Below are 27578 nucleotides of genomic sequence, written 5' to 3'. Positions count from 1 at the left end.
GCTGATCTGCGTACAGGCATCAGCTACAGAGATGATTTGTTCACTCTGAGTCTCTCTGGAGGAAGCAGATGCTGTTTTAGACAGTTCATCTGGAAATGAGGATGTCACACTCTCACACTGTCACCGCTCTCATTATGGCAATGTGGATGGTGTGTGTATGTGTGTGTGTGTGTGTGTACATTTGTGTGGGTGCGTGTGATTCTGAATCCTTGTGTTTCGGGTGTGTGTACAGCACACTTCTCAATGTGTAGGAAGAGCTAGAGGATGCTTGTTGCTTAGCAACCACCTCTATGCAACGCTGTGCTCCCTGGTTGTGGGTGTGAGTGTGTGTACATGTGTGCGCGCGTGTGTGTTTGTGTGTGTCTGTGGAGGGAGGGAAGCAGAGAATAGTGTGAGGCTGCAGGATGAAGGGTTGCAGCAACATCATGAAATCAGTATTTTCCCAGAGTTCTGCTGCAGCAGGCTGCAAAATAGAGAAGTAATTCTTTTTATGTGTGCGCTATGTGTGCATCTGCAGGACATACTGGATATGTGTGTGTATAGTAAGATAAGTGGCAGATACAGCACATTTTGTAGGTGGAGGGTATACTTACACTTAAATGCTTGTAGAGTTGGTTTTATTGTGAAATTGTAGGCATCACCAGGAGGAAATGCACTGAAAACCGAAAGATTTGCTCTCTCTCCAGTTTTCGGGAAGCTGCAAAAAATATATTCACTGTTATGCTGACTAGCATTCTAATTTGCGCCAGGAGCCTTTCCATAACTCACCCCATGCCAAGCACTGACCATTCTCCTTATACAGTGGCAGGGCTAATTGATGAGAACACATGCTGCAGCTTGCTGCAGCTTGAAGCAGCTCGAGCAGTGGTGGCAGTCACAACTACATAACCCAGCAGGGGATGGACAGTTCAGACGGCTTAACTGTGCATCCCAACTGTAAAGAGAAATGGCATTAAGGCTGTGGAGAAGACTCTGGATTCAGCATATAAATGATCAAACATTAGCAAACATCACACCTAACTGTCTTTGTAATACTGTAACTTTAAAGTTAGAATCAGAAAGGGAAACACAGGAGATTTATGGGGAAAATGATGTATCGGTAGCAGGGTGGGAGAGGGGGTGAAACTACAGGAGAGTTGACAGGTCTGGTTTACCTTTAATACAGCTCTGGGGTTTCATTTATAGCTGTTGTGTATGCACAAAACTTGAAAGATATGTATGTCATTTCCCATGAAAAAGTTGGAATTTATAAGAACAAACTTGAAGAATGTGCACATCTGCACATAAACTCTGACCCACCCAAACATTTTGGAGACTGGGGACACTGGTGACGCAGATAGTGAGGTAGTGAATTGAAGCCATATTGTATAACGATTCCTCTCACACATTTAATTTCACTTAATGTCAAACATTAATTATAGATCCACTTTATCATAAATATTCAAGCCAGCAGAGGTACTTGTGCTTGTAGTGAGCCATAACTATTCCATAAGCACTTTTTAATTTTAAAATATATAAGCCAACTCCAATCTTAACCAATTACATCTGTGATTTAGCCTATTATTGAACTATTCATGAAATAATGAGCTCAATGCGGTGCATCACCATCACATTCCCGACCCTCAGAGCTCAGAGGAGAGGGCCGGGCTGTGTGGTGCTCACACTGGTGGTCAGCTGTGGAGCAGCACAGCTGCTGAAATGCCGGGATGATGCCAGGATGTGGCAGGTGGCAGGATTCTGGAAAGTCTGGCTTTCCTTTCCCCAATATTAAGCATGAATATAGTGATCCCTTCATACCTCAATCATGATAACTAACTGATGAAATCATTTGTAGGAATCCAAGATGATCAAAGATCAAATAGCTTTAAAGAATTGCAGAACACAGCACTAATAGATATTTAATAATATCTTCTAATATTGTGCATATATCACCAAGGACGATTTTAGTTTTCATGTTGTTTTTGTGTGTAAAATCGCTGCAGTGAACATGACTGGAGACACACACTCTGCCTTCTCCAGTGAGCTCACCTGGCACATCTTCACCACTTGCACTCATATATGGACTCTGTAAATTAGAGATTTGATGGATGGATTTTGGAGTACATATGAATGAATACAGCGTTTATTGTATTTTAAATATCTAGTATGTGGTCTCATCAGTAATGTATGTGTCTATATACAGCAGATACTTAACAGATCCCTGTGCCTCCACTAGTCCATACCCTGACAGTGTGCAGCAGTGCACTTCTTGGCATCTAGCTCCATGTCTGACCACCTTGTTTAATCTCAGGAATTGTCTCGTTTGTCGCACCGACTGCATTAACAGCTGCTGCAGCCGTCGTCAACCTCTCAAACTTTCCTCTGTCACTGCTGCCGTTCTCTACAGGAACAGCATGTACATCAATATACATGAGGGCTTTTGCATTGACCATTTATGGTTAATGGTAGGAGTGTGGGGGTGGTATATGAGGTGCACATTTTCAAGTTGATTGTGATTTATAAAGGGAAAAATGCATGCATTTGTGCGTGCACACAGTTTTATAAATCTGATTATTTTTTTGGCGAACACCATTTTTGGCTTTTGTACACACGTACACTTTTGGTATGGATCCTATTTTTAAATGAGACCCCAGTTACAGCTGTAAGAGTGTGAACAGTAAGCAGTGAGGCTTGTTATCAGTGTTTTAAAATTAGCAAACAGTAACACTGGATAACCCACATGCATCATTTCCTGTAAATTCCTCAAGCATGTGAAGCTAATTTGAGTGCAGATAGTATCAAACGTGGTTTATTTCATAAAGATTTTAGGGATTATAACTTTAAAATCACAGAATTAATAATTATTATCTCAGAATCTTATACTGCATTTAAATCACATAATTTTGACATTATGAGAGGATAAAAAAGTATAAAATATTTTTATTTTAATTTGAATAATATCAAAATATAGCATGTTTAGGTCATACCACCAATCTCTTTGTGCGGGGCAGTACGACCTGTTTCTACTCAAGCTTTGGTAACTTGGATGGAAACAGCAACAGATGTGTAACTAACACCAAAATTACCCCCGATTCCCGACGCTACGCCATTCCTGGCCTGACTCGCTCTTTGGCGGGACACTGAGTTCCAGCAGTGTTGCACATTTAATCTATCAACACACTTTTAAGTATCTCTGCATGTTTTATTAAAGTGGGCTGACGTGTCCACAATACAGCGGAGTGTTTGACAGCTACAGCTGGGTTTCACATGTCGTTAAGCGAGATGTTTGGCCGTGTTTATCGAGTTAGACAAATGAATCATAAAAGAAACATTAGAGGTGCAGATATGTAAACATTTTGTCAAGCGTATTCCCAGTAATATATGTGCTTCTTAACGTGTATAACTGCATTCGTGAAGGATTACATCCAAGTGTGTGACTGTAGGTGTGTCAGTGTGCGGGTGTGACGAGCTATGAGCAGATGGCATGTGTGTGCTACCTGCTCATGAAGATCCAACCAGGAAGTGTTGATGAAGTGGGCGGAAGCAGAGGGTCAACGAGGATCAAACAGCTGCTGCAGTTACCATACCGACACACAAACACACACACACACACACACACATATGATACACACACCTCATCTGTCCGGTAGTATTTAGATGCAGATAAATTATTAATGCTAATTATTTATTTCAAGATGTCAAAGTAATGTTCTTGTTCACAAATCACTGTAATGTGTGTGTGTGTGTGTTTTTGGTTTGGATGTGAGGCTGCCTGTCACTGTGTGTGTATACATTCATGATGCAGCACTTTGTGTGTGTGTGTGTGTAGGCTGATCTATTGTGTGTGTGTGTGTGTGTGTACATCTGGCAGGCAGAGGATGATGTTGGCAGAGCTCCCACTCTCACCCACTCTGTCCTTATATGATGTCTTGTACAAAGCTCCTGTCCTTATTTGATGACACAAGGGGCAACCAAGTCCTTTTATGATGTCAGAAAATGAAGAGGGAGGTCAGTGAGTCCATTGAGTCCAAAGCAAAACGAGTTTTCAACCTGCACACGGGAGGCCGCAGGCATGAAGGAGGGACTTCTGTGTCTTAACTGGATATGAAACAGCTGATTACATGCATATCTGCGTGTGTATTTTCACATGTGTGTTGTCAGAGTTGGGAAGTAGGAGTTATTTTGGCTGTAAAAGTCTCATCAGTACAAAAGATGAGCAACTATCCTAGAAAATACCTGGTTCTTAGATTAAAACTCCAAGACAATGGACATAAAAATGTTAGTTACCTACGATTCCCAAGGAGCATAAGAAACATCCAATCACAGAGCTTGAATTAATACTTTAAATAAGTTCACTTTTGAATTCTGGGTCAATTTTGGATGAATTTAGAAATGATATGTCAAAGTGCTCTTCTCTGGGAGTTCCTGAACCATATGAATCTCTATCATATCATCATGTAATATCAGGTTGAACAGTTTATCAGTCAAAACAACCACCTTATCAACACATACTGTAAGAAACCAACCACCAACCAAGTAATATCAATACCAAAGAAAATAATCAGCGAAAAATATAAAGATTTGATGGGATTTCACCAAACATACTGTATGTATGGACTGGTACATTTAAAACTATTTAAACAAGCAGCAAAGTAAAGAAATCAGCTTAAAGCGGTGGTGTCACTTGATTGGTCGCTGCAGGTCGCTACATCTTCTAGCTGTGTCTATTTGCCGTAAACATATCCCTTTTTTTAAAAATTCTGGTTGTTAATGGACGGACGTGTTATAATGGTTATTTGTAATGGCAAAAGTTATTATTTTCTCATTGCATTTCCTACAGCTAAATAGGTCAGACAGACTACAGTATGTGATGCATACTTGTGTTTTTTAATCACTGTACGAAACTACCGAGTGGTTAAAACCTTGAGGGGACGTGTAGTTGGACAGCACCAAAAATGTTCAACCTGCAGTACATTTTTTTGACCACTCAGGGGAAACAGGCTGTAAATACAACACTGACATATTATCACCTTGTAAGTTGGTATAGCAAACATGTTAGTAACCAGTTTCATAGTTACACATCTAGTAGACACAGAGCAACATTAGCTTTTATTTGGACTCTATTTTTGGTCTCCACCAACTCCATCAGGGAAATATCTGGCTCTTTTGCTGCTAAATGCTCCACTATGTTACCAGCTAGCTAACTTGCTAACATGCTCAGCAGGTAGTGAACAGTTGCCTGCTGAGTCTGAAAAAGTGGTTGATGAGAGCCGTGAGAGTGAACCAAAACAATAAAGTTGCGGTCGGTAAAAACCAAAACAATGAGCTGAAAGAGGCCACAAAGTTTCATAGAGCTGAAGGGAACTGCAGAGTCGACACCTTTCACATACAAGTAGTCATGATGTACATGATACATTGTTAATATAAAAATATTGAGTAGAGCGTTTTTACTTTAAATAGCAGGTGTAGCACAATCACCTTAAGGTGCCTGATTACTATTATAATTTGTTGTATTTAGAGCCATCTGACATGCCAAACTGATGGATTAAACATGATTTATCAGATATGAAGTTGAACTAATGAACTGACGGCCATAACATAAACCTGTAGTAATGTTACATTGTTCAGTTTTAGGATATCATAATAGTATAACACTGAAATGGGCACCAGGCACAGGGTGTCTTTTCAAAGGTCAATTAAACCACAGTTAGAGGAGGTTAAACCAACATGAGGTTGTATTTTTACAACATTCCTGGTTTGATTCTGCTGGCTCACATTCAAGAACAAAGAGTCTACGCAGGTTAACTGCATTCTGACAGACCCTTCTGCAACATCTGCCAATTTAATTTCAGTGCAATCAAGGAACAGAGAGAGAAAACTCAAGGAATGAAAGGCTATCACCTTTCTCATGTGCGGACCTGGAGGGAAAAATAGCACAAGAAGACAAGAGAAAGGGAAGAAAAAGGGCAGAGGAGAGGTGAAGAGAATAGTCAGAGGAGGGGAAATGGGGACAAATCGATCAGGGCCAAGACAACAGGTCTACTTTCAGAGAGCACTCCAGAGTCCAGCGCACTATTTTCCTTCCTCACTGCCAGAAGGAGAGAGAGGAAGAGTTAGGAAGGGAGAAGAAATTTGGAGAGACAGAAGAGAGGCAGAAAGAGGAAGGAGGAGGAAAAAGGACGACATAGGTCTGGAAAGAGAAAATGTGTTTTTGAAAAATTGGGAATGGATGTCTCGGCATGTCGAACAAATGAAAAGAATGAAGAAAACTAGATCAAGCTATAGGCTGAAGGAGCTTTTTTCCTTTCCTTTCCCCTCTGTAATGTAAATGTATTACGCACAACAGAACAAAATAAACTCCCTTGTTTAAAAGTTGTCTCTACAACCGACTCCATCTTCCCCAGGATAGATGTTATATAACAGTACAGCATATTAAGAAAAGCTGTGACACTGTTCCCTTTTCCTCTCCCATGGGGATAAAATCAGCCCATTTTTGTCACGGCTAAGAAAACAGAGACTCAGCAGACTGAAAATAATTTCCCTACAAAACCACATAGTCTCTTCTTTTACCTTCACTGCCTCAATTTCATATATGGAATATAATTATATCTAACCTTTTCTGAAATACACACTCGCTCATGCATGGACACTACAATTAAAAACTAATCATGCCTTCCAGCTCTCCCTGAACCCTGACCTTTACTGGGGCATGCTAACTGGGAGCTATCAATACCTCATCAGGACAGGCATGAAAAGCACAGCAGAGTGAGCAAAGTGGAGTGTGGTGTTAACTGAGCTTTGGGTCACACACACAAAAATGATGTAATGTTCTTGTTTAATTAAAAAAATATTCCTGTTTTTAGCAACCTTTATACTGACTTTATTCAGAATAGGAAGAGCAGGTTCATGTTCATGCATTATCCTAAGCTGGTTAGCACACTGCTAGCATTATAGTTGCACCAGACAAATAGCCTAAATTAGATACTGTTGCTGCATTAGTGCAACAGTTTGTTACAAGTGACATCAAACAGTGTATATATACTTTTAAATGAGCTGAAACTAAATTGTATTTTATTTAAATATAACTGCCATGCTCAAGGTTTTGCAGCCATTTTGCCAACATAGGCTAATTCTTGTTACCTAGTGTGAGATATGGTCACTATCAGAAATTCACAATGTTTGAGTATCTGAATAACAACTAGGAGGCTAACGATATGAAGTGAGGCTAGTTCTGACATAATAATAATATAATAATAACAGGACAGAGAGGCAGAACTTTCTTTTTATAGATAGAAATGATTACAGCATAAGTTTGGAATATAACATTAGAAGAGAGCGTCAGTGGATATGGAAGAAGCCAAGTTACGTTGACGTAAGTAGTCATGCTTTTTTGTAAGCTAACATATCCCTAATTGTTATTTAACTTAAAGATCCCAAGGTTTCCATTTCTAATATTAAGTGCTGTGGTAGATTTTACTTATGTAGTAGTAAACTCCAAGAATACATTTCATTTGTTTTTGAAAGACTGATAAAAGAAATTCTGAATGAGGCGTTGCACTGAGTTACAGAAGCTAATGGAACAGCAGCTAGCCCAGTTGTGATGCCATGACTTCTCTGTTGTACATTGACAAACCAAAACAAAACCAAATAAAAACATAAACCTGCAATAACTGATTTTTTGGGCACTAGGGGGCTGCAGAAACATACTAATATGTCAACTTATTTCCTTTTTTTTTTTATCACTTTTTAAGTTGATATGACAAACTTGTTAGCAATATGTGACATGTCCAGCGGATATGGTGCAACATTAGCATTCATTTGGAGTTGTGTTCTTTACCACCTGTAGAAAAGTCACTCTTCTTTTAGCTCTGTTTTTGATAAATAGGCTCTTTATCTGCTAAATGCTCCACTATGTTCACCAAGTAGTTGCTAACTCTGTCTTACGTTTTGTGCTGACAGGGTGCATGCAGTGATTTTTTTTTTTAGAGCTTTTTCACTGAAAATAGCTGTCTACTGTGGCAGAAAACGACACAGTGAGAGCGGTAAGAGTGAACCAAAACAGTAAAGTTGAGTTTCGAAAAACCAAAACAATCAGCTGAGAGACTCAAAAATCTCCATAAATCCTGTTGATAATTCTCTATGGGTTCATCATGAGCAACCCCTTCCTCATTATACCGTCCTTTATTTATCCATAGTAATTATGAAAATATTGATTACAGCAACTTTAAATAAGGGTCCATTTTCTTGCTTTTTTCTGAGGTTTCACCACATTTTTAGTGGACAACAGAGCAAAACGTATTCTCTGATAAAGACCAGGAGATGTGATTCAAAGTGAACCTCGGGTTGATTTTATTCAACTTGTACATTAAAATTGTGAATGTGTGAAGTAATCACTGTATATATATACATATATATGTACATATGTTCATATTCCATTATATTCAAAGCCATTTCATATTGAAAATAAGGAACTGTTGCTGAAATGGTCTTTTTCTCCAGCTTATGTAACCCACTTGTTTATATTATATTATTTTTCAGTTTGTAGTCTTTTTTTTTTTTTTTTGCCATATCTTACTACCAAAGGCGGTATGCTGACATCCTGACTCGCAAACAGAGAAAACAACCTCTCAAAATCCCCAAGGGTTCAACATTTTTAATAGACTTTCTAATAACAGATTTTTATTTCTCTGTTTGTTAAAGATTGTTTGCCTCCAGCATTGTTCTGCTGCAAAAGTTTATTTTCACAAAACTGTTTAAAGTCAAAAGGAAGTCTAAACTGGTCTTCTTCTACTGGTGAGGATTTTTTGTATTGAACTTTATTCAACTTTATTCAGTTTCAGTTTACTCTGCGGTTACTGTCCTCTCCTCAAGCAAGCCTAGGCTGGTACATTACAGGAAACACCTATGGGTGCTGTCAGTGCAGTGTTCAACATTAAACAGCCATGTATGAATGCATGTGTGTATTTCTTTATCTTTGCATTTGTCTCGTCTTTTATCTTTGCGACCATCTTGTTGTTGTTTTTGTTTGGACATGAAAGTATTTATGAGTGCCAACAGTATTCAGAGTGTGTGTGTGTGTGTGTGTGTGTGTGTGTGTGTGTGTGTGTGTGTGTGTGTCCAGCTCTGTGGGTGTGGACTTTTGGAGTGTTTTAAAGAAGTTTGTGTTTTTCGGCTGGCGGGCTTTTCCATAACCATGGTTTCTCTGTTTGTTATGACTGGCCGCAAATGTTGCCGTCCAGTATCTCTGAGCAACACTCATACACACACACTCACACACACACACACACACACACAGCAAGGCATGGACAGGTTGTTCAGCCTGATTAGTCTACTGAGAAGGATCAATATGTTCATTTTGCCCTGTACACACTGCACAGAGAACTGTTTAAAGCGTATTGTTGTGAACAAATGAACCTCTGCTCATACAGTTTATCTATAATATTACATGTTGCAGAATATAAATACAAATTCCATTGCTGGTCAACCTACTTATGTAGTCACTGTCTGAAAGTAATAACACTGAAATATTAATGACCCATCATGTGTAAATATGAGTTTAGGCTCCATTAAATGCATTCAAGGCTGTTAATAAGAAATTGAACTTGTTTCTCTTCAAACACAACCCTGCTGTTCTCACTGATGTTCTTGTTAATGTTGGACAAATGTTTGTTTTTATTTTGTCATCTCTCATATGAAGGATCTCACTTCATATACATCATGACAGTTTCCTCAGCAATCCTGAACATCAAAGGTCTCTCTGTACGCACCATTTTGCAATGATGTTCAACAGGAAAAACACATTACCGAAGAGTCAGAGAGGCCAATTCGTTCACAGAAATGTAGCCTTGGTGGACCAGAATGCAATGTTCCCACAAGACATGCTTCTTTCTTGAGTAAGAGGCATGTTGACACTTGAGAAAGGAAATCCATTACAGACATTCATGGCTCCCAGATGATGAAGGTTTACATGAGGTTGATATTTGTGGCTTTTAGGTAAAAAAAAAAAATCAGCAATTATTAGATGAATTGTCAGATTTGGATTTGTTTCAGACTTATTTTCCCCTTAGCATGAATTTTAATAACTTTGGTGATCCCTTAACATTTTATTTAGCACCATCATCATCATTTTTTGTCTTGTACTTTGGTTTATGCCCAAATTACATTACATGTTCTAATTGCATTCCCTTCAGCCTCAGCTGTACTTTGTGTTTTCTGCTAATTAGCAGATACTAGCATGCTAACACACTAAACTAAGATGGTATGGTAAACATCATACCTGCTGAACATCAGCATTTTAGTGTTGTCATTGTGAACATGTTAGCATGCTGATGTTTAGCATTTTGCATAAAGCACTGCTGTTGCTTTACAGCCTCACAGAGCTGCAGTAGACTGTTAGTTGTATTTAGCATTATTCTTCTCACCTCTACTGTATGTAAAACCTATTATTGAACCTATATATTGAATGAATTTGATTAAATCTAATTTTTGTTTTTGTACAAGGTGTAAAATCTGGTGAGATATCTGGTAGCTGGCTACGTTAGCTGTCTTGAGTCACAACAGTGAGTCCATGAATTGTAAGGGGAATAGTTACACTACATGTTGCTAGCTTGGCTGTAGAGTTTAGTCCTATTGGAATATGCATGACAATGACGGCCTTGCAGGTGGTGCAGGTCTTTTATTATTCTTGCTCAATTGTTTTGCACATGAAGTCCTTGAAAATTAGTTAGTAACATGCATTGATGGTACATGAATGCATACAGATGGAGAGGAGGAGGAGGAGAGAGGAGCTCAGTGCATCATGGGAAGTTCCCCGGCAGTCTAGGCCTATAGCAGCATAACTAAGGGCTGATCCCAGGCGAACCTGGCCGGCTCTAACTATAAGCTTTATCAAAGCTTTATCAAAAATATCTCAATAATCTCAACTCAAAGCTCCACTAACACTTTTTTTCTCACAAATTATGCAGTAAATGATACTATTCAGTCTGTAATGTAGCTCTAATAAAAATCAAAACTGTTATATAGCTCAATAAAATAAAATTTAATCTAGTCTGATCTGTCCATTTTAATACATTTATATTTATTGAAATGTGGTGATATCTGGACATATAGAGCCCCAGAGGCAGCGCTGTTGTTCTGTCCAGTAAAAACATGAAGCTTCACTTTCCATTCAGATAAACTAATGTGGCAGCTACAATTATTGGATTTCATCTGTGAGACCAATAATTATCTTCCAGAAGGAATTATATCAAAATGCTACTTCAAGCACCTTCAGCATCAGGTGTTGTAGCAGAGGTTTCTGCATGGTGCTGTGGGAAGGCTTTCAGTTTCCTCACATGGAGTTGATCATGGAGATGATGCTTGTGTTCCTAATGGCCCAGAGGTTAAAGACTATGATGCAGAGAAGGCAGTCACAAAGTGGTGGCAAAGTAGCATCAGAAGAAGACGACTGATGTTGAAAGACAGTGTGAGTGTGTGAGAGACAGAGGAGATAATGATGAGAATGACCATCACATCTCAGTACATTATGAACTCAAAACAAATTGAACTGAATGTTAAACTATGAAGCTGTTATGGTGTTTAAAATAAAAATGTGTATTATGAGATATGTTCAATGCATTTATTGATCAAACAGTTAGAAATAAACAAGAAACAGTAATTCAACCAATGACTAAAAGAGTAATGAAAACTGATTGTGGCCAAACACAGAGGGTGATTTCAATTTTTTTTTATTCAGATGTAAGCGCAGGGAACAACCAGCAGAACTTCCATGACGGACCAGCGTGAGTCAATGAAGTGATGCGAGTTACTGAAACAAAGTTAATAAACTATCTTTATTATGTAGAATGAAAAAAAAGAAAAGGTTGTTTTTGGACAATTAAAAGTAGAATTCAGAACATTTACGTGACACTGAGGAAAAAAGTTAATTTCGAGCTCTGGCATCGATCAAACAGAAAGAGAAAATCCAAGGTGGATTTTTTTCCTGTAACGTGTGAAAACCAGACACATCGGGTGGAAAGTTTTCCTCACAAAGATCTGCCTCAAAGACATCATCAAATTAAACGAGGGGATTTTGCTGGGTGTGTTCATAACGGGGGCTACACAGAGACAGGGGTCAGGGATAAGGCCTGGTAGCCGTGATGTTACGGGGTCAAAAGGTCACGGTTGGCGGCTGCTGAACAGATGCGGAGACCTGTAAACAAAGTGTTTGTGTGTGTTTTGTTCTTTTTTGGGAAGACTCCAGTCATTGTATGAAGCTTATCAGTGATATCCAAAAATGTTTAATTTTCTATTCTATCATTTTATTTTTGTCTCTCTCTATCTTAAATTGTTTTACCACACCTAATGCATGACAGTGGAAGCATATCAGGTTCTGTGATGTTACCCCCCTTTAACAACAAGTACACACACACACACACACACACACAGGAGATATAGATAGTGTCTTTGAAAGCTCTCGGTCCATGTGTATGTGTGTGAGTGAATCCCTGCATTTAGCGGCCAGAAATAGCCTGTTAGGAAATCAATGTTCCTCTCCCAGTGGCGCTGGGAGCTGTCTCCTCTACAATAGAGGGACTGTCCTGTTTCCTGCACCCTGGAGGGAGTCTGCATGTGTGTGTGTTTGTGTGTGTGTGTGTGTGAAGAAAGAGTGAAAGAGTACAGGCTCATCTTTGCTGTGCCTCAGTTCTGCATCATCAGCTAACAGGAGACATAAAAACAAAAGGGCAGAAAAAGAAAAAAAATGCCTGTGAAAGTGGAAAAATGTGTGTGTGTGTGTGTGTATGCATCTGTTCTTTCAAGCCAGCGTGTGTGTGTTTGTTTGTTTGTGTGTGTTAACAATGAACTTGACCTTAACCAAACTCCCTGCACTTTCTGACTTTCTTTAAGTCACTCTAGAAGCTCTATAGGTGTGAATAGGCTTGTGTGTGTGTGTGTGTGTGTGTGTGTGTGTGTGTGTGTGTGTGTGTGTAGTCCTCTAATTAGCAGTTTCATATTATAATGATAAAAGTTATTGACCCTGCTGCTGGTTTCCTCACCCGTGACATTGCTCTGGCAGTGAGCCAGTCACCAGGCTCGCTGAGCAGTAATGAATTCTCTGTAGAGTGACAAGTCAGTGACATCATCACTGTGAGACGGAAAAAGACACAAACCAAACTGGCTGAATCCAAATGTGAACTGAGCCCTCGCAGACTTTGGTCATACATACTGTCACATGTCTATATATTGCCGGTACTGATATTGCCAACTTATACATTATATGTGCAGGGTCTGATGTACTGTAGCTGTAGCAGTAGAGTTTACTCTTCACATGAGCTGTTTAACACTGCTAATATTGTTTTCATATTAAATCCTCAACGGAGAATCCATCTTTTACACTGTAGATGGACGTAAACCAGTCTTTGCCCATTCAGCTTGGCAGACTGTAATAAACAAATCCAAATGACCATAAACCTCACTTCATCAATAAACTAATACAACAAAAGCAATATTTTCAAAATTAAATATGATACATATTGTTATTATTATTTATTTTACATCGTCACATCCATATGCTATGAACTATGAATAATATTAAGTCTGGTGAAGTGTGCAACTCAAATGAAGTCAGCAGAAATTCCACTTTAGGCCCCTAGCTGTTGAATTATATTGTCATGTTTCCCTTTAAATGCCCCAAACAATAAGCTTGCACCTTCTTATTTTAAATAGATACTGTGTGTGCATATGTGTTTCTCTTTTTTTACTTTACTACATATCTAAATCCATCATAAAAAGTAAAGGAAATATGTGTGATTGAAGTATTATTTGACGAAGTTGCAAAACTGGGTTGTGTGTGTGTGTTTTTAAGAGCTAGCAGACTTGCAGTCGGAGGGTTTTATACTCCAGTTCCACTACACGCTAACTGGTTTAGGACAGGGATGAGATTCAGCCCAGCTCAAAAGAAGAGAGAAAGAGACCCCGACAGCAAGCTCGTTCAGCGAGGTCTCACATAATCTGGTGAAAGAAAGAAACATTGTTAAAAGGATAACATGGAGATTAACTGACTGGATGCAGGCAGCAGGTTGGAACAACACAGTTTAAGATTAGCATGTATAGTGTGCATCAATACTATTTACATTCAAATTTACATTCTAGAGACTGTGTTGTTCGCTCACAACCTCAACAGCTTTAATGTAAATGCATAACGCAGCATCGCCATCTGTACTGGAGTGTTGTGTGTTGCAAAAGTCAGATGTATTCATGAGGACCATTTATCTAACAGGTCAATTACAAAGTGTTTTTCAAGTGTGTCACGCTATCAGAACGCTTTAACATGAGGCCAAAGTGATGCAACAGAGCAAACAAAGTGAAGTGCAACATATTCATTCACACACACATGGTTTTAATAACTTTAATAACCTCATTGTAATTTCATCTGGCAGGATCTATGTTATTTAGCTGATCTTACATGCTGGATCATTTGAAATAAGGCTGTACTGTATCAGCCAGTTGCACATTTTGTATGTTTTTAGGATATTTCTCTTTGCTTTGTTTTCAATTTTGAATGGGAATCCTGCATTCATATTTCCTCATTCCAGTAGCAAGCATGCTCTGAATGATGTAAATATTCACTATGACAGACAGATATTATCACCATGGGAGTCTGAACTGGAGGAGATGACAGAGAGACGTTATTTCCTGCAAACAGCAGGCGAGGAAATATGACGACAGTATGAGTCATGATAAATAACATCTTCGTGTTTTCAGTCTTTTATTATGAAGAAATGGATATACAATAGTATATGCAGCCAATATAAGACACAGAAAAGTGAAAAATGTTGCATCTTTGGCCTCACTCTCATATAGCACAATGATATAGTAAACATAAACATTGAATATAACACCAATATTGCTGTATTGCATAATAAAAAGGCATCAATCGTCTTTTATTGGCTGAGGAAATCAATTGATTTTCCATTTTATTTGTGTTTCAGAGCTCCTCGGGTCTGCCAAGAAAGTGAATGTCAACTTCCAGGATACAGATGGGTGAGTTGTTCTCCATCCCAGCATCCTCTCCCACTCCCTTCCTCCCAGCATTCCTCTGGTCTCATTCATATAAAAGCTGTATTATCACTGTAGTTTCACCTCTGTCTCTATAGTATCAAAAGCTGGAGGATTAGCCCAGATACCACTGAGCTAAACTTCAGACTAGAATGGCGTGTTTATGTGTGTGTGTGTGTGTGTGTGTGTGTGCGTGACAGAGAGCGTATTAATGGCGTGCCATCATGATTTTAGTTACATACATTTGCCCTCATTCTGCCACTAAAAGCCTTGCATGTGTGCAGCATGTGGCTACGTGCTTATGTGAGCGCTTGTTCATGAGTTACCGCTTGAAACAAACAAAGCGGTAATAAACAGAACATCAGACTGCATCCCTGAAATCTGGTTTCACTGTGTGACAGAGAGCACTTAGAGAGACAGACAGGACAGGATGGGGAGCAGAAAATAAACAGGTTCAAGATGTAAAATCTGATCATATCTAAACCTGATGAGATTTAGGTGTTAATTTTGGCACCTGACTTTAGTTTAGTTTTAGTCTTTTGACATATTATGGTACCACTTTCTGATAAGTTACTCTTTATAAAGGGGTTTAAGCTTTAATTGATGTTTTATTAATGGTTAATAAATCATTTACTTATTCTTTATAGATCATTTATAAGGCGTTAGGAATTCGGTTTGCCATGTTGGGGAAAATCCTCCTCCTGCTTCACACTTCTATTGGCTTTTTAGCTCACTGTCTAATAAGCCATCAAGTTATTTTTATATGATATCAGCAAAATAATGTCCGTCACCTGCATGTTAATACATAATTAATAAAGGCTTCATATAGTAATCCATCCAGTCTGCAGTTATAAATGTTAATAACTTGTTTATAAATGGTCCTGATGCTCTGCAGCCCTTTTCTACCAGGTCAGTGGTCAAACAGTCCAGTGGAGGAGTCTTCTCATGAGCTAAAGAGCTAAAAAGACATTTTCCACAACCTTGCAATAATCTTACTAATGGCTTATAAATTTGCTGTAATAACAACGAATAAAGCCATTAATTATTTTTAAAAAATTCTAAAAGTGGTACCACTAGTTTTAGTCACATTTATTTTAGTCCACACCAGGATAACACTGTATGTGCACAGGTGTGTCCTCTACTCCAGTCATGTATAGAGGACGGCAGTAGGTTATATATATATATATATATATATATATATAAGATAGCTTATAACGATAAATGATGACACTCTGAAATTATAATGAAAGTAAGATGGAGATGAAACCAATAAATCCAGCCGTTTTGATTAACAGGTATCATCTATGAATCTGGATGTTTGCTACTGGAATGACTGAGCCATAAAATATATAAAAACAGTGGTCAGTAGTTCCAGTTAGTGTATAACAGTGAGCAGCAGCGAACCAATGTGAATATAGGAGTCGTTTTTCTCTATTTCAGTGACATTTTGCAGGCGAACCACATCTCTAAAGACCCGCTGAGTGCTTGGTGTACTTACAGTGATTGTTGAGTCTGAAGAGCCTCTAAATCCCTCCTAGACCCTCCTGTAACAGATGACATCCTCTCTGGAAAAAGCTGAAGCTGCTCCAGAGGCTCGTGCTGGCCCTCACTCTTTCCTTTCATTTGGCACCTACAATATCTGTTCATCCATGAGCCACGATTGTCTGCGCGGTGCAGCAGGAAAACAACCAGAGAGAAGAGAAATGAGAGAGTAACGCCAGCTTCAGCCCATGTGAGAATAATTTGAACCGAGCTAAACGACTGCAAACCGCGCTGAATAAAATGGTTCTGTAAAGATAAAGATCAAAAGTAATCCTCGTAGAACTGCTCTGCCGCTGTAAGTGAAACCGAAGCATGTAATCTAATTAGTATGTTTACTGTTATTGCCTCATTGCCCCCTAATTCCTCTTACAGTATTAAATGCTCTGTGTCTGCTAATGCTAACACGGCCGCGGCTGTTCGGCTGCTGCGCAAATAAGTCATGAATAAAGTTTGTGATAGAAATGCAGCGATCGAGTTCAATGTTATTTTAAAAAGAGCACACATGTTTAATGAGTCTGCACAAGCAGTTTCATTTATCCTTTACTCTTCTTGGCAGCCGCTCGGAGACTCATAATGAACTCACTGTTAAAAAAAAATGCTCTTAATTGGAATCTTTCAGCATCAGATCTCCCTCATCTGCCGTTCCTCATTTGTTGTTTTTTCATGTGTGTGTTTGTATAATAGCATATCCTAAGTGGTGTCAAAAAGCTAGTGTCGCACCGTCATTAAAAACAGCAGAAAAGCAAAAATGGCGGTCAGTACTTTTATGATGATAATTAGAGTGCAGAGTAGGAGTGAAGTGGAGAGATTGAGGGGATATAGACAGCGAAACGTAGGAAAAAGAGAGAAGTTTTGTCATATATACATGTTAGGACATTGTGTATTTCACAGGACACTGGAGATGAGACAACTAAGCACTTAGAGCATAGAGAGGAAGAAGATTCCTCTTTATAAACCCTGACAATGAGATCCCCATCGAGACCGGAGGGTACAAGAGAGCTCCACTCCAATTATACATGCACTGTATGTGAGTGTGTTTGTGCAGGCGTATAGAGGTTTACTTAAAGACCTAGAAAATGTGAAGAGAGGAAGTAACACAGTAAGAAAGCTTGATTCCTTTTTAGTTCAGGAAGTGAAAGCTTTTTGTACATTTCCTGGAAATATAAACATTTCCAGGCAAACAGCATGAAAATGGAAGCAGACATACAAGAAGCAGTGCGCATTTAGTACTCAAATATTCATATACAACAGCATAGAGGTTCAAATGAAATATAAGAAAGTGCACCAAAATGTCAAACCATTCCTTTAATGTTGTTTGCTACGCTACGTTCAGTGATTGTTTGCCTTTAGAAGCTAAAAAAGGAAGTGATAAGACCGTCAAAACAGATTACATGCCTTAAAGCTAAATTATCACGAGATATAATTTAACATATGAGTCATCTTAACACTTCGCTTTCAAAATAGTTTTTTGAAAATATGGCCATGAGGTCTATTGGACCAAAATAAAGCTGCTGTTTTTAATCACCACCTTTGTTCAATAAAATAAAAATTAAAAAAGCCTGCAAAAACCTTCAATCTACTCATAATATTTATAAAAAAGTACATTAACATAATCAAGACATGATGTTTTCACAAGTTCTGCCTTAGTCTCAATATTTCCCTAATTACATTATAATCATATTGTAATGTAAACACGTCCATCAAACTGCTTCCGCCAGCAGGAAGTCATCATCAAGTTCCTGGATTCACATGACCGACACATTTCCCTCCTGAAAATGCATCCTGGAGTCCTGGAATTATTGACTGTGTGTGTTTTATGGACAGAAGAAACCTGGACACACGTTTCCTGTGCAGGCAGAGTGACAGACACTGATTAGCAAACAACAGAGACACAAGACAGTGTGATATATGAGCCAGGAGCTTGCAAGCGCACGCACACACATATACAGAGATATTCTAACATTTATGCGCTCATGTATAAAAAAAGCCTCGAGCACCCACATTGACAGGTTGACATGTTGTTTGTTGTAGGAGAGGTTCTTCTAAACTTCTCACCAGCAGATGAGCGAGAAGACAGATCGTGTTTTTCTTTGCTTCCTGACGTCTCCGTCCAGTGTGTGACTGTTGGAATAGTGTGTTATGGAAGGGCACAAAATATCTCTCATTACTGAAAATAGGTCAAACTGTTTATATATAAGTGCATATGTGTGTGTGTGTGACAGGTGAAGAGGACCAGTGTTAAGCTTGTTTAAGGGTGTGATTGTGCAGCAACAAAGTGGGGGGAAGGGTTGATGAAGCTAGTCGGAGATATACAGACAGAGAGAGGGAGAGAGAGGAGAGAGACAAGCAGACTTGAAGAGATGAGCTACAGATATAAATAAACAGAGGCAGCTGGTGAGAGGAACTGAAAGACCAAGGAATGAAAAAGAGCTTGGTTTCTGAAATGGAGAGACACGAGATGTGGGTTCAGACCATAGACTGAGGCAGAGCCAGTGGTCTCTTGGTAGTTGGGTTTACTGCGGCTTCCATCCCTACTGCATGTGCACACATAACCCCCAAGCTTGCACTTGTCCCCAAACCCACAGCATGGCTTCTGCCTTTAGCTTGTGACTGTCGAGGTCTTCGTCAAGGAAGTGAGTTTGATGATATAATCATGTCTGTGCATTAAATATGAAGCTACCACCAGCAGCTGGTTAGCTTAACTTAGCATGAGGATTCCAGGAAGTAAGTACACCTGACCAGGAAATAGTCTGGCACATAAAATCACTCAGTGTTGTTTTTACTCTTCCATTTTGGTACAGATTATCATCTGTCTCTTGGCAGGTGTATTTCCCAAAACATGAAACTATACCTTTAACTATTTCATACTCCACTATGAAACTTGCAAGTTATGAACAACAGCAAGGGAAAAAATGCAAATGTAACAAAACTAAATACACGTGTCTTCTTACCTGATGCTGCCTTAGTCTTCATGAACGTTATGATGGTTGTGATTATGAGTGGACATTTGTCTGGGCCTGTTTGGCACACTCTTTTCCTTGATTCTGTTTATATTATCTGCTGTTTTTTCAACCATGTACTGATATTATTGATGGTTGTGTGTTGTTGATCTGATCTGATATTGATCTGGTTGTGTTGTATTAGGATCAGCTGCTTTGTTTTATCAGTTTTAGTATCTCTTTTTGTTTTATGTTAGAATTTGCTCTCATTATCGTGTTAATTTTTAATTTGGGCATGTGAACCCCAGGGAAATTAAGAACTGCTGTGGAAAAAGCTAATAGACATCCAATTTAATTCAACAAATAAACTTTTGTTCCCCAAGTTTATCCTTAAGACAGCACTTCTTCTCAGGCTTAGTGCAGTTGTAGGGCATTACTTGTAATGCCTTAGAGGAAACCTTACAGTATATGGAGAGAAATTAGCTTCAATATTAGTGACAAATACAAGTTTCATCATTAACAAGGCATCCGGTATATCTGCTCTGGGACTTTTGTTGCGTGTCATCCTGTTCTCTGTCTCCCTTCCTGCATTTCCTGTCTGGAACCCGAAAATAAAGGCAAAATGTCAAGAAACAATCTTTAAAATCAGTATAACCAAATCCACAGGTGTCGGGTGATCCATGCATGCACATTTAATAATTAGTAAATAAATACAAAAAAAAAACCGAACTGTGCATTTAAATATTTTTAGACATTTAAATGCACAGGAAGCATTTCAAAACAAATATTAGTAGATGAATACATGTGATTACATGTGTTCAAGTTGGTTGGTATTTGTTTGTAGATAAGATGAAGCATTTGTGACCACTGTAATGTACTCACAAATTTGGAAATCTCGTTTTTATTTGTGAATCACAAATCTGTCACTAGTATTGACACTAATTTCTTTCCATACCTTTAAAGACATAGAGACCACTGGTTACATGAAAGGTTGTAAGATGGACAATGCTATTTTTAGGTGGTTATACAGTCTTCAGAAGTGGGTATATGGCATTAACCTGCATATATGCACCACTACACCCCGGGTAAATGAGATGGAGCGAAGGGTCACTCAACAGGAATTGGAAGCAGAAGGTGGAGAGGAAATATGTCAAAAAGAGAGAAAAGGAAAATTAAAGGAAGAGACTAGAGAGGAAGTACAGGAGGAGAAACAGGATGGAGATGTTGAGGGAAATAGTGAGACTGTCTGTGGCTGAAGAAAGGATAGGAGGGAGGAGGAGAGAGGAAGAGACAGATCAGGAGGGAGATGGATAGACAAAGAAAGAGAGAGGCGGATTTGTGGAGGAGATGAAGAGAAGGGGGGGGGGGTATAAATATTGCATGGCAGGTTGCTTGGCAGGTTGCTTGGCAAAAGCACGGGCTTCACTCCCCCTCCCCCATACATACACCCCGCTGACACACTTTGCAGGGCTCCACACGCACACACACACACACACACACACACACACACACACACACACACACACACACTCACAGAGTCAGACTAGTGCAGCATTGTGTAACGGTATCCCTGTTTGACCCTGGAGGGGAAAGCGAGGGGAAGACACGGTCGTTGCTGAGATGCAGAAGTGGGTTATGAAACATACACAGTGTTTGTTGTGAGAAGTGGATTCAACGGGCTGCTTTACACGCCTCGGTCCAGTTTAGGGATTATAGAAGTTCCAATGATGCAGACGTCTTCTCTTGATATATTATTTAAAAGGTTCACAATCCAGTTAAAAGATGTTTACACCCAATAGTACATTTGATATGATATTGTTTACCAGACTGTTTACAGGCATGAGGGATATACCCACCTAAAAATAGCGTATGTATCACTTTCCACCTTGCAGAGTAAAGTGGCAGTGGCACCACAAAGAGATACTTGCTCATCCGTGTGAAATAGTGTGGCGGTGGAAACGTAGTGACGACTCACTGGGTTAGTTGGTGAACTGCTGTAGCACGCTCACAGCTTCTCTCTATTTTCTCTCTGCTGTTCTGTTTACTTCCCTTTGGTAAGCTAGCTATTGAGCTTGCTAATGGTCAGTTAGCAAGGACGATCACTAACAGGACAAAAACTTAATGCAGTTTATTCAAAAGAAAAACATTTTTAAAATTGTACCATCAACTCCAGTCAACTGTCTGCAAACTGTTGCTCTTTGTTGGAGCAGTTTTTGCTTCTATAGAGCTTCTATAGAATAACTTCCTCCATTTTGGACTCACTGGCCGTCTGTCCTCTCAAGGGTCAGCTCTATCAAGACAGCTTGTTGTTGTTCAACAGTGTGAATTCTTCAGTCAAGGAATGAATTTAATTTGCCATGGAACTTCACTGTATGAAGGCAGCAGCCATTCATGTCACTATCTCTCCGGTAATCTATGACATTTACTGCACACTGGAGGCTGTTGTTCAGTGACTGAAGCTGACTGAAAGGCACTGCCTCCTTCCTGGTTATGGATGTATTGCCCTGATTAGAAACACTGTCCCTGACTCTATTACCTTGCTGTCCTTACATAGCCTGTGAGCTTCACAGAGGGTTATGAAATGGATAAGTATAGTTAAAACACTAGTAGCTAGCTCATAGTGCATCACATCTGCACAACTACAAACATGAAGCAAACAGTCACCCCATGTAAAGGGCAGAAGATGTTGCTGTGCACTGTAAAACTTTAAAGAGGATGTTTAGGAAGCTGGCCAAGTAGGCAGGAATAAGTGCAAAAAAGGTCTCATTTACAAAAATAGTAATGAAATAGTCAAAAAGGGCAAAACATAGTTGAAGCAAAAGAAAAAAACAAGCAATCAAATAAAACCTGCAGGCTCACAGCAAGCTGTTACCTACTCTCTGCTATTACTACAGACCAGTGACTGGCCTTTTTACCATCTCAGCTTCTCCTATCTGGAACCTACCATCTGGTTTAGGTTACCTTCACTTCATAGGACCTAATGATGCACACTTGTTGTCACTATCACTGATTAAGCAGATGATCTGTCCTAACATCACAAAACGTACATTATCACTGAAGGACTGAAGCCCTTTAACGAAACATAACCCCTGCTGTTTGTGTAATATGACTGATAAATTAATATATTAACAGAAACATTGGACTGAAATTAAGACATTAAAACATTGGTAATGTTGGGAACCAGGGCCTAGTGAAAAGAGAGAGGAGAAACCTTTTCACACCAAGGTATAGGTTATAAGTAAGAGGGAGAATAATCACTGACGTCTGTGGCACTGCAGGGTTTCACAGGTGTTGTTGAACACTGATATCTCAACAGGTGCTCAGATTTTCACCTCTCTTAACACGCAAGCTGGTCTGTCTGCTGTGTTGTGGTTGGTAACGAGGTACATTTACTCAAATACTGTACTTTAGTAAATGTTGTGGTACTTGTGCCTTACTTGAGTATTTGTGTTTCTGTTCTGCATGTATTATAACAGTATGATTAATGTAACTGTTAGCTTTTGACATCTGTGTGTTACGTTCATTATTGAATTAATTTACTAGTATTTATTTATCAGTAGTACTTCTCATTGTGAAACTTGAGAGGATAACAGGGGGAGGAGAGAGTGGAGGAAGAAAGAGAAAAGTTGCTGATCCACATTCACATTCATAGTCTGCACACAGACGCACACACAAAGCGAGTGTGACTCCTGTGACTCCTGTACTGTACCTGGCTTTCTCACACAATAACTCACACACAAAGATTTTACAGCTTGCAAGCTCACACTCACGCATACTACTTGTCAATGGTAGAGGTGGCACTAAGCACCTGTGACCATCTCCATGGTTACAGAACGCTGAGCATCCAATCATAAAAAACTCCTGACTGTAGTACTGACTGTTTGCTAAAACCTCTGAGCAATGATTTGACCAATGATAGCTTAGCAACTGTAACTAAGCACAGCAGGACTTACAACATTTGGATTTCCCTACATGCAGATAGGAAGCACATGGGCCGGGTGGTGTCCTTAAAGACTGGAATAAACAGTATGTTGCTCTAACACAGGCTGCAATTAACCTGAATATGGTTCTTCCAAGTCAAGTCAATTTTATTTGTATAGCCCAATATCACAAATCACAAATTTGCCTCAGGCGACTTTACAGTCTGTACAGCAATACAACATCCTCTGTCTTTAGACCCTTGATTTGATTAAAGAAAAACTCCCTAAAAAACCCCTTGAACAGGAAAAAAAAGGAAGAAACCTCAGGAAGAGCAACAGAGGACAGATCCCTCTCCCAGGATGGACAGATGTGCAATAGATGCTGTGTGTACAGGATACAACACAAATAACAGAATACAACATTGAACAGGATAACAAAATTATAATTGATTTATAATATATATGAAAAATGTGATAAAGAGTATGCCAAGCAGCTTCTGGGTGCCACCAGAACAGAATAGGACCTGAGCCACGCAACCTCCATCAACGTGGAGACCTGGGAGGAGGACAGAATACAAATGCACACAGGGGAGACTCACATCACATCATTCACACACACAGGAGAAGAGACAGGAAAAGACAGAGACACTGGAGGAAAAGAAAGATAAAGACATCATTCAGAGAGAGAGACATGAGGTGAGGCAGGAGAGACTAGAGAGGACAGGAGGAGAAAATAGGGAGAGAAAGGGAGAGAAGAGAGAGGAGCCCACAGCTCGGACACTCATGTGCTTGTGGAACAAACAAACGGAAGGTTAGAGAGATGCAATGGTTATCAATAATTGCAATAATCAATAATCTTGTTGGCAGGACAGAGTTTAATAAATTCAGTGAGACAGAAACCAACCCACCATGTAGTACAAGGTCATGAAGTACTCAATTAAATGCAACTGATTGTAGGTTAAGGCAAAAAGATGAGTTTTAAGTTTAGATTTAAGGGACTCAATAGACTTGGATTATTTGACGTCAGCAGGGAGGTTATTCTATAGGAACGGGACCTGATAGAAAGAGGCCCTGTTGTTTGCTGACTTCTTTTTAACATTGGGTGCACACAGGTACCCTGCATTCTGAGAGCAGAGAGCTCAAGATGGAATATAAGGTTTAAGGAGATCAGACAGGTATGATGGGTATTCAGACAGGTATTTAGGATTTTATGAGTCATCAGAAGCATCTTAAAGTCTGATCTAACGTGGATAGGAAGCCAAAGAAGGGAGGCTAGAATTGGTGTAATATGATCAAATGTTCTTGTTTTAGTCAAGATTCCAGCTGCAGCATTTTGAACCATCTGAGGATTTTTGTACTAGCACATTGCAGACCTGAAAACCGAACATTACAGTAATCAAGTCTGGATTTAACAAATGCATGTATTAGAGTGTCTGTGTCAGCCAATTTTAGCTATGATACGTGAGTGGAAAAAGGCAGTCTTAGTTATGTCTTTAATGTGTTTATCAAAAGAGAGGCTGGGATCAAACTCCAAGATTCTTGGCTGCCACACTTTGTGAAATCACACAGTTGTTGAGCGTTACTGTTGTCTGTATCTAGCAGGGCCAACAACCAGCATCTCAGGTTTATCTGAATTAGAAGCAGGGAATTTAGTGACGTCTAATTTTTCACAGTGGCCAAGCAGGCCTCTAATTTAGTAATTTGAGTATAATCATCAGCCCTTATAGGCACATACAGCTGAGTGTCATCTACGTAGCAATGGAAATTTATCCCATGATTATGTATAATTTGGCCAAGAGACAAAATATAAAGAGAGAAAAGCAGAGGGCCAAGAGACCAAGCCCTGAGGTACCCCATATTTAACATCAGACAATTTAGATGTAGTATTTTTATAGCAGACACAGTGTTTTTTCAGATACATTATGTAGGACTTAAGCCAAGAGAGAGCTAGGCCAGAGACACAAAAATTACAATTTAATCTGTCTAATAGTGTACAGTGATCAATGGTGTCAAAGGCTGCACTGAGATCCAATAATAGAAGCACAGAGGTGGAATCTGAATCCATACCAATTAGAGGATCATTTATCACTCTGGTTAGATCAGTTTCGGTGGAGGGACAGGCCCTGAAAGCCGATTGAAAAGGTTCATATAGATCATTTTCTTTTATATGGGTTGAAAGTTGTTGAGACACAACTCTCTCTAGTACTTTAGAAAAGAATGAAAGATTAGAGACTGGTCGATAGTTATTAAGAATGAGGTGCAGTTTCTTAAGTAGAGGTTTAACCACAGCGTCTTAAAACTAGGTACAATGCCGGTAGTAAGTTATAAATTAACAGTATCTAGCATTGTAAGTCCCAAAAACGCTAGAGGTCTTTAAAAAGTTTTGCTGGTAAAGGGACGGGGGCAAGTAGTTGGTTTAGAAGCTGACGCAAGCTTAGTCAAAGTTTCAAGAGAGATAGTCTCAAAAACTGTAATAACAGGGACAATCTGTGACTCTTTGTAAATAAATTTTGTAAGACAGAATCTGCAGGAGTAGCTGGAATTGAAGAACAAATCTCATCAACCTTATTGCAGAAAAAGTCTAGAAACTTATGAGCTCTGATAGGTGAACAGCTTATGGACGGCAGCTTTTTAGTAAGTTTAGCTACAGTGTCGAAGAGAAATCTAGGATTATGTTTATTAATATTGATTAAGCGAGAGAAATATGCTGCTTTCACAGCAGATAAAGCACGCTTGTATTTCTATAAACACTCCCAAGACCAAGGGGCACATCATTAACAATCTACATTAGTTTTTGGGGTAACAGGTTACATTTTTTAAAAAAGCCCTGTTTACAACTAGCACATTCACTAAGTAATATTTCACGTTAGCAGCTTTGTCCCGCTCTTTACTGTATTTGGGTAAGTTAACACTCAGCCATTGTTACTGAAAATAGTGTTTTGTTTGCATGCTAACTACCACACCAGTTAGTCCTAATGCTTAAAGCCTTTTCTCTTGTAACGTTAGAAGTGAAAACTTACTATTTAAAAATACGAACAAGTATGTTAGCTAGACAGCCAAATTAGCTTAATTACATAGCTAGCTACAGCAGATAAAATCACATCAGCTGCCAAAATCAAAGATCGGCAGCTAGAAATGAGAAACTTGCTTTTGTCTACTTCTTTCTGAAATCAAGAGGCCATTGTGTTAAACATTTCTAAGAATTTCAAGTAGTAAATCTGCATTTTAACCATTGTAAACTGCATATGTAGTGTGCAAGAACAGAAAGCTGTACAGACATAACCTGCACATTGCTCTTTCTTTTTTTCTATTTCTATTTTTGTGTCCATATCTGTATGAGACAAACTCTTATGGAGAAAAATGGAAGAGCAGAGTAGGTTTCATTTCCATCTCAGACTACGCTCATTTTAAATAGATGGTGTTCATATAATACAGACCAGCCTGCACCAGCTTGATGACAGAAAACTCCAGGTTGCTTTTTTCCCTATATGCTCAGGTAATTTGGCTCCCTCAGGAATGTAGACTAGAAAATATGATGTTGATTTCACAGGTGCGCACTCTGGGCTGGTTTGGTGCATTATTAAACCTTTTTAATGATGATCTACAGCAGCAGTTCCCAGAGTGGGATCAAGGAACAGCTCCAGGGCAGGGTGAGAAAAATGAAAATGGGTTTAATTTGGCTCTTTTATCATTTCACTAAAAGGTTGCAGTCAGAGAGAATGTCTAACAATGACTTGTATTTTATTAGGTTTCACTCTCATCACATTTATATTCCCAACCGAAAGCAGTATAAAGAATATTCTCACATGAGAATCCTTGAGACAAAAGAGAGTCCAAAACGTGAGAAATTCCCATCTCCTACTAGATAAAATGCTATTTAACAACCCCTTCAAGTACAAATTCCAAGTAAGCTTGAGCCTGAGGAAATGATCTGATGTTACAGCACTGTGGCATCCAGAGTCTGTCACTGTACTGTTGGTTTTCTGTCCAAAAAAAATGCACTTAGTTTCATTGTTATGTTCCTTTTTTCCCCACAATTGCTGTGTAAGTGTGTTGTTATAACCATACACTGATAACCTTACACTTGGCCTTACAGTAGGAGCAACTGTCAGTACCGGTCCCATTCATTGCACTTTTATTTATGTGTACTTACTTGACACCT

General features: G+C 39.1%; 1 protein-coding gene across 10 annotated transcripts in view; it reads left to right on the top strand.

Moving 5' to 3' along the window:
- caskin1 (CASK interacting protein 1) overlaps positions 1-27578 on the top strand; it is a 116176-nt gene that overhangs the window by 43754 nt on the left and 44844 nt on the right. For all 10 annotated transcript variants that reach the window (XM_067571278.1, XM_067571277.1, XM_067571274.1 and 7 more), the window contains exon 2: positions 14949-15000. In XM_067571278.1, coding sequence (XP_067427379.1) covers positions 14949-15000 — 52 coding nt within the window. The remainder of the gene's footprint in view (positions 1-14948; positions 15001-27578) is intronic.

This window comes from Thunnus thynnus, chromosome 17, assembly GCF_963924715.1.
Source record: "Thunnus thynnus chromosome 17, fThuThy2.1, whole genome shotgun sequence".
Lineage (NCBI taxonomy): Eukaryota > Metazoa > Chordata > Actinopteri > Scombriformes > Scombridae > Thunnus > Thunnus thynnus.
The sequence above is the reverse complement of the archived record's forward strand: the minus strand, read 5'-3'. Positions and strand labels throughout refer to the sequence as shown.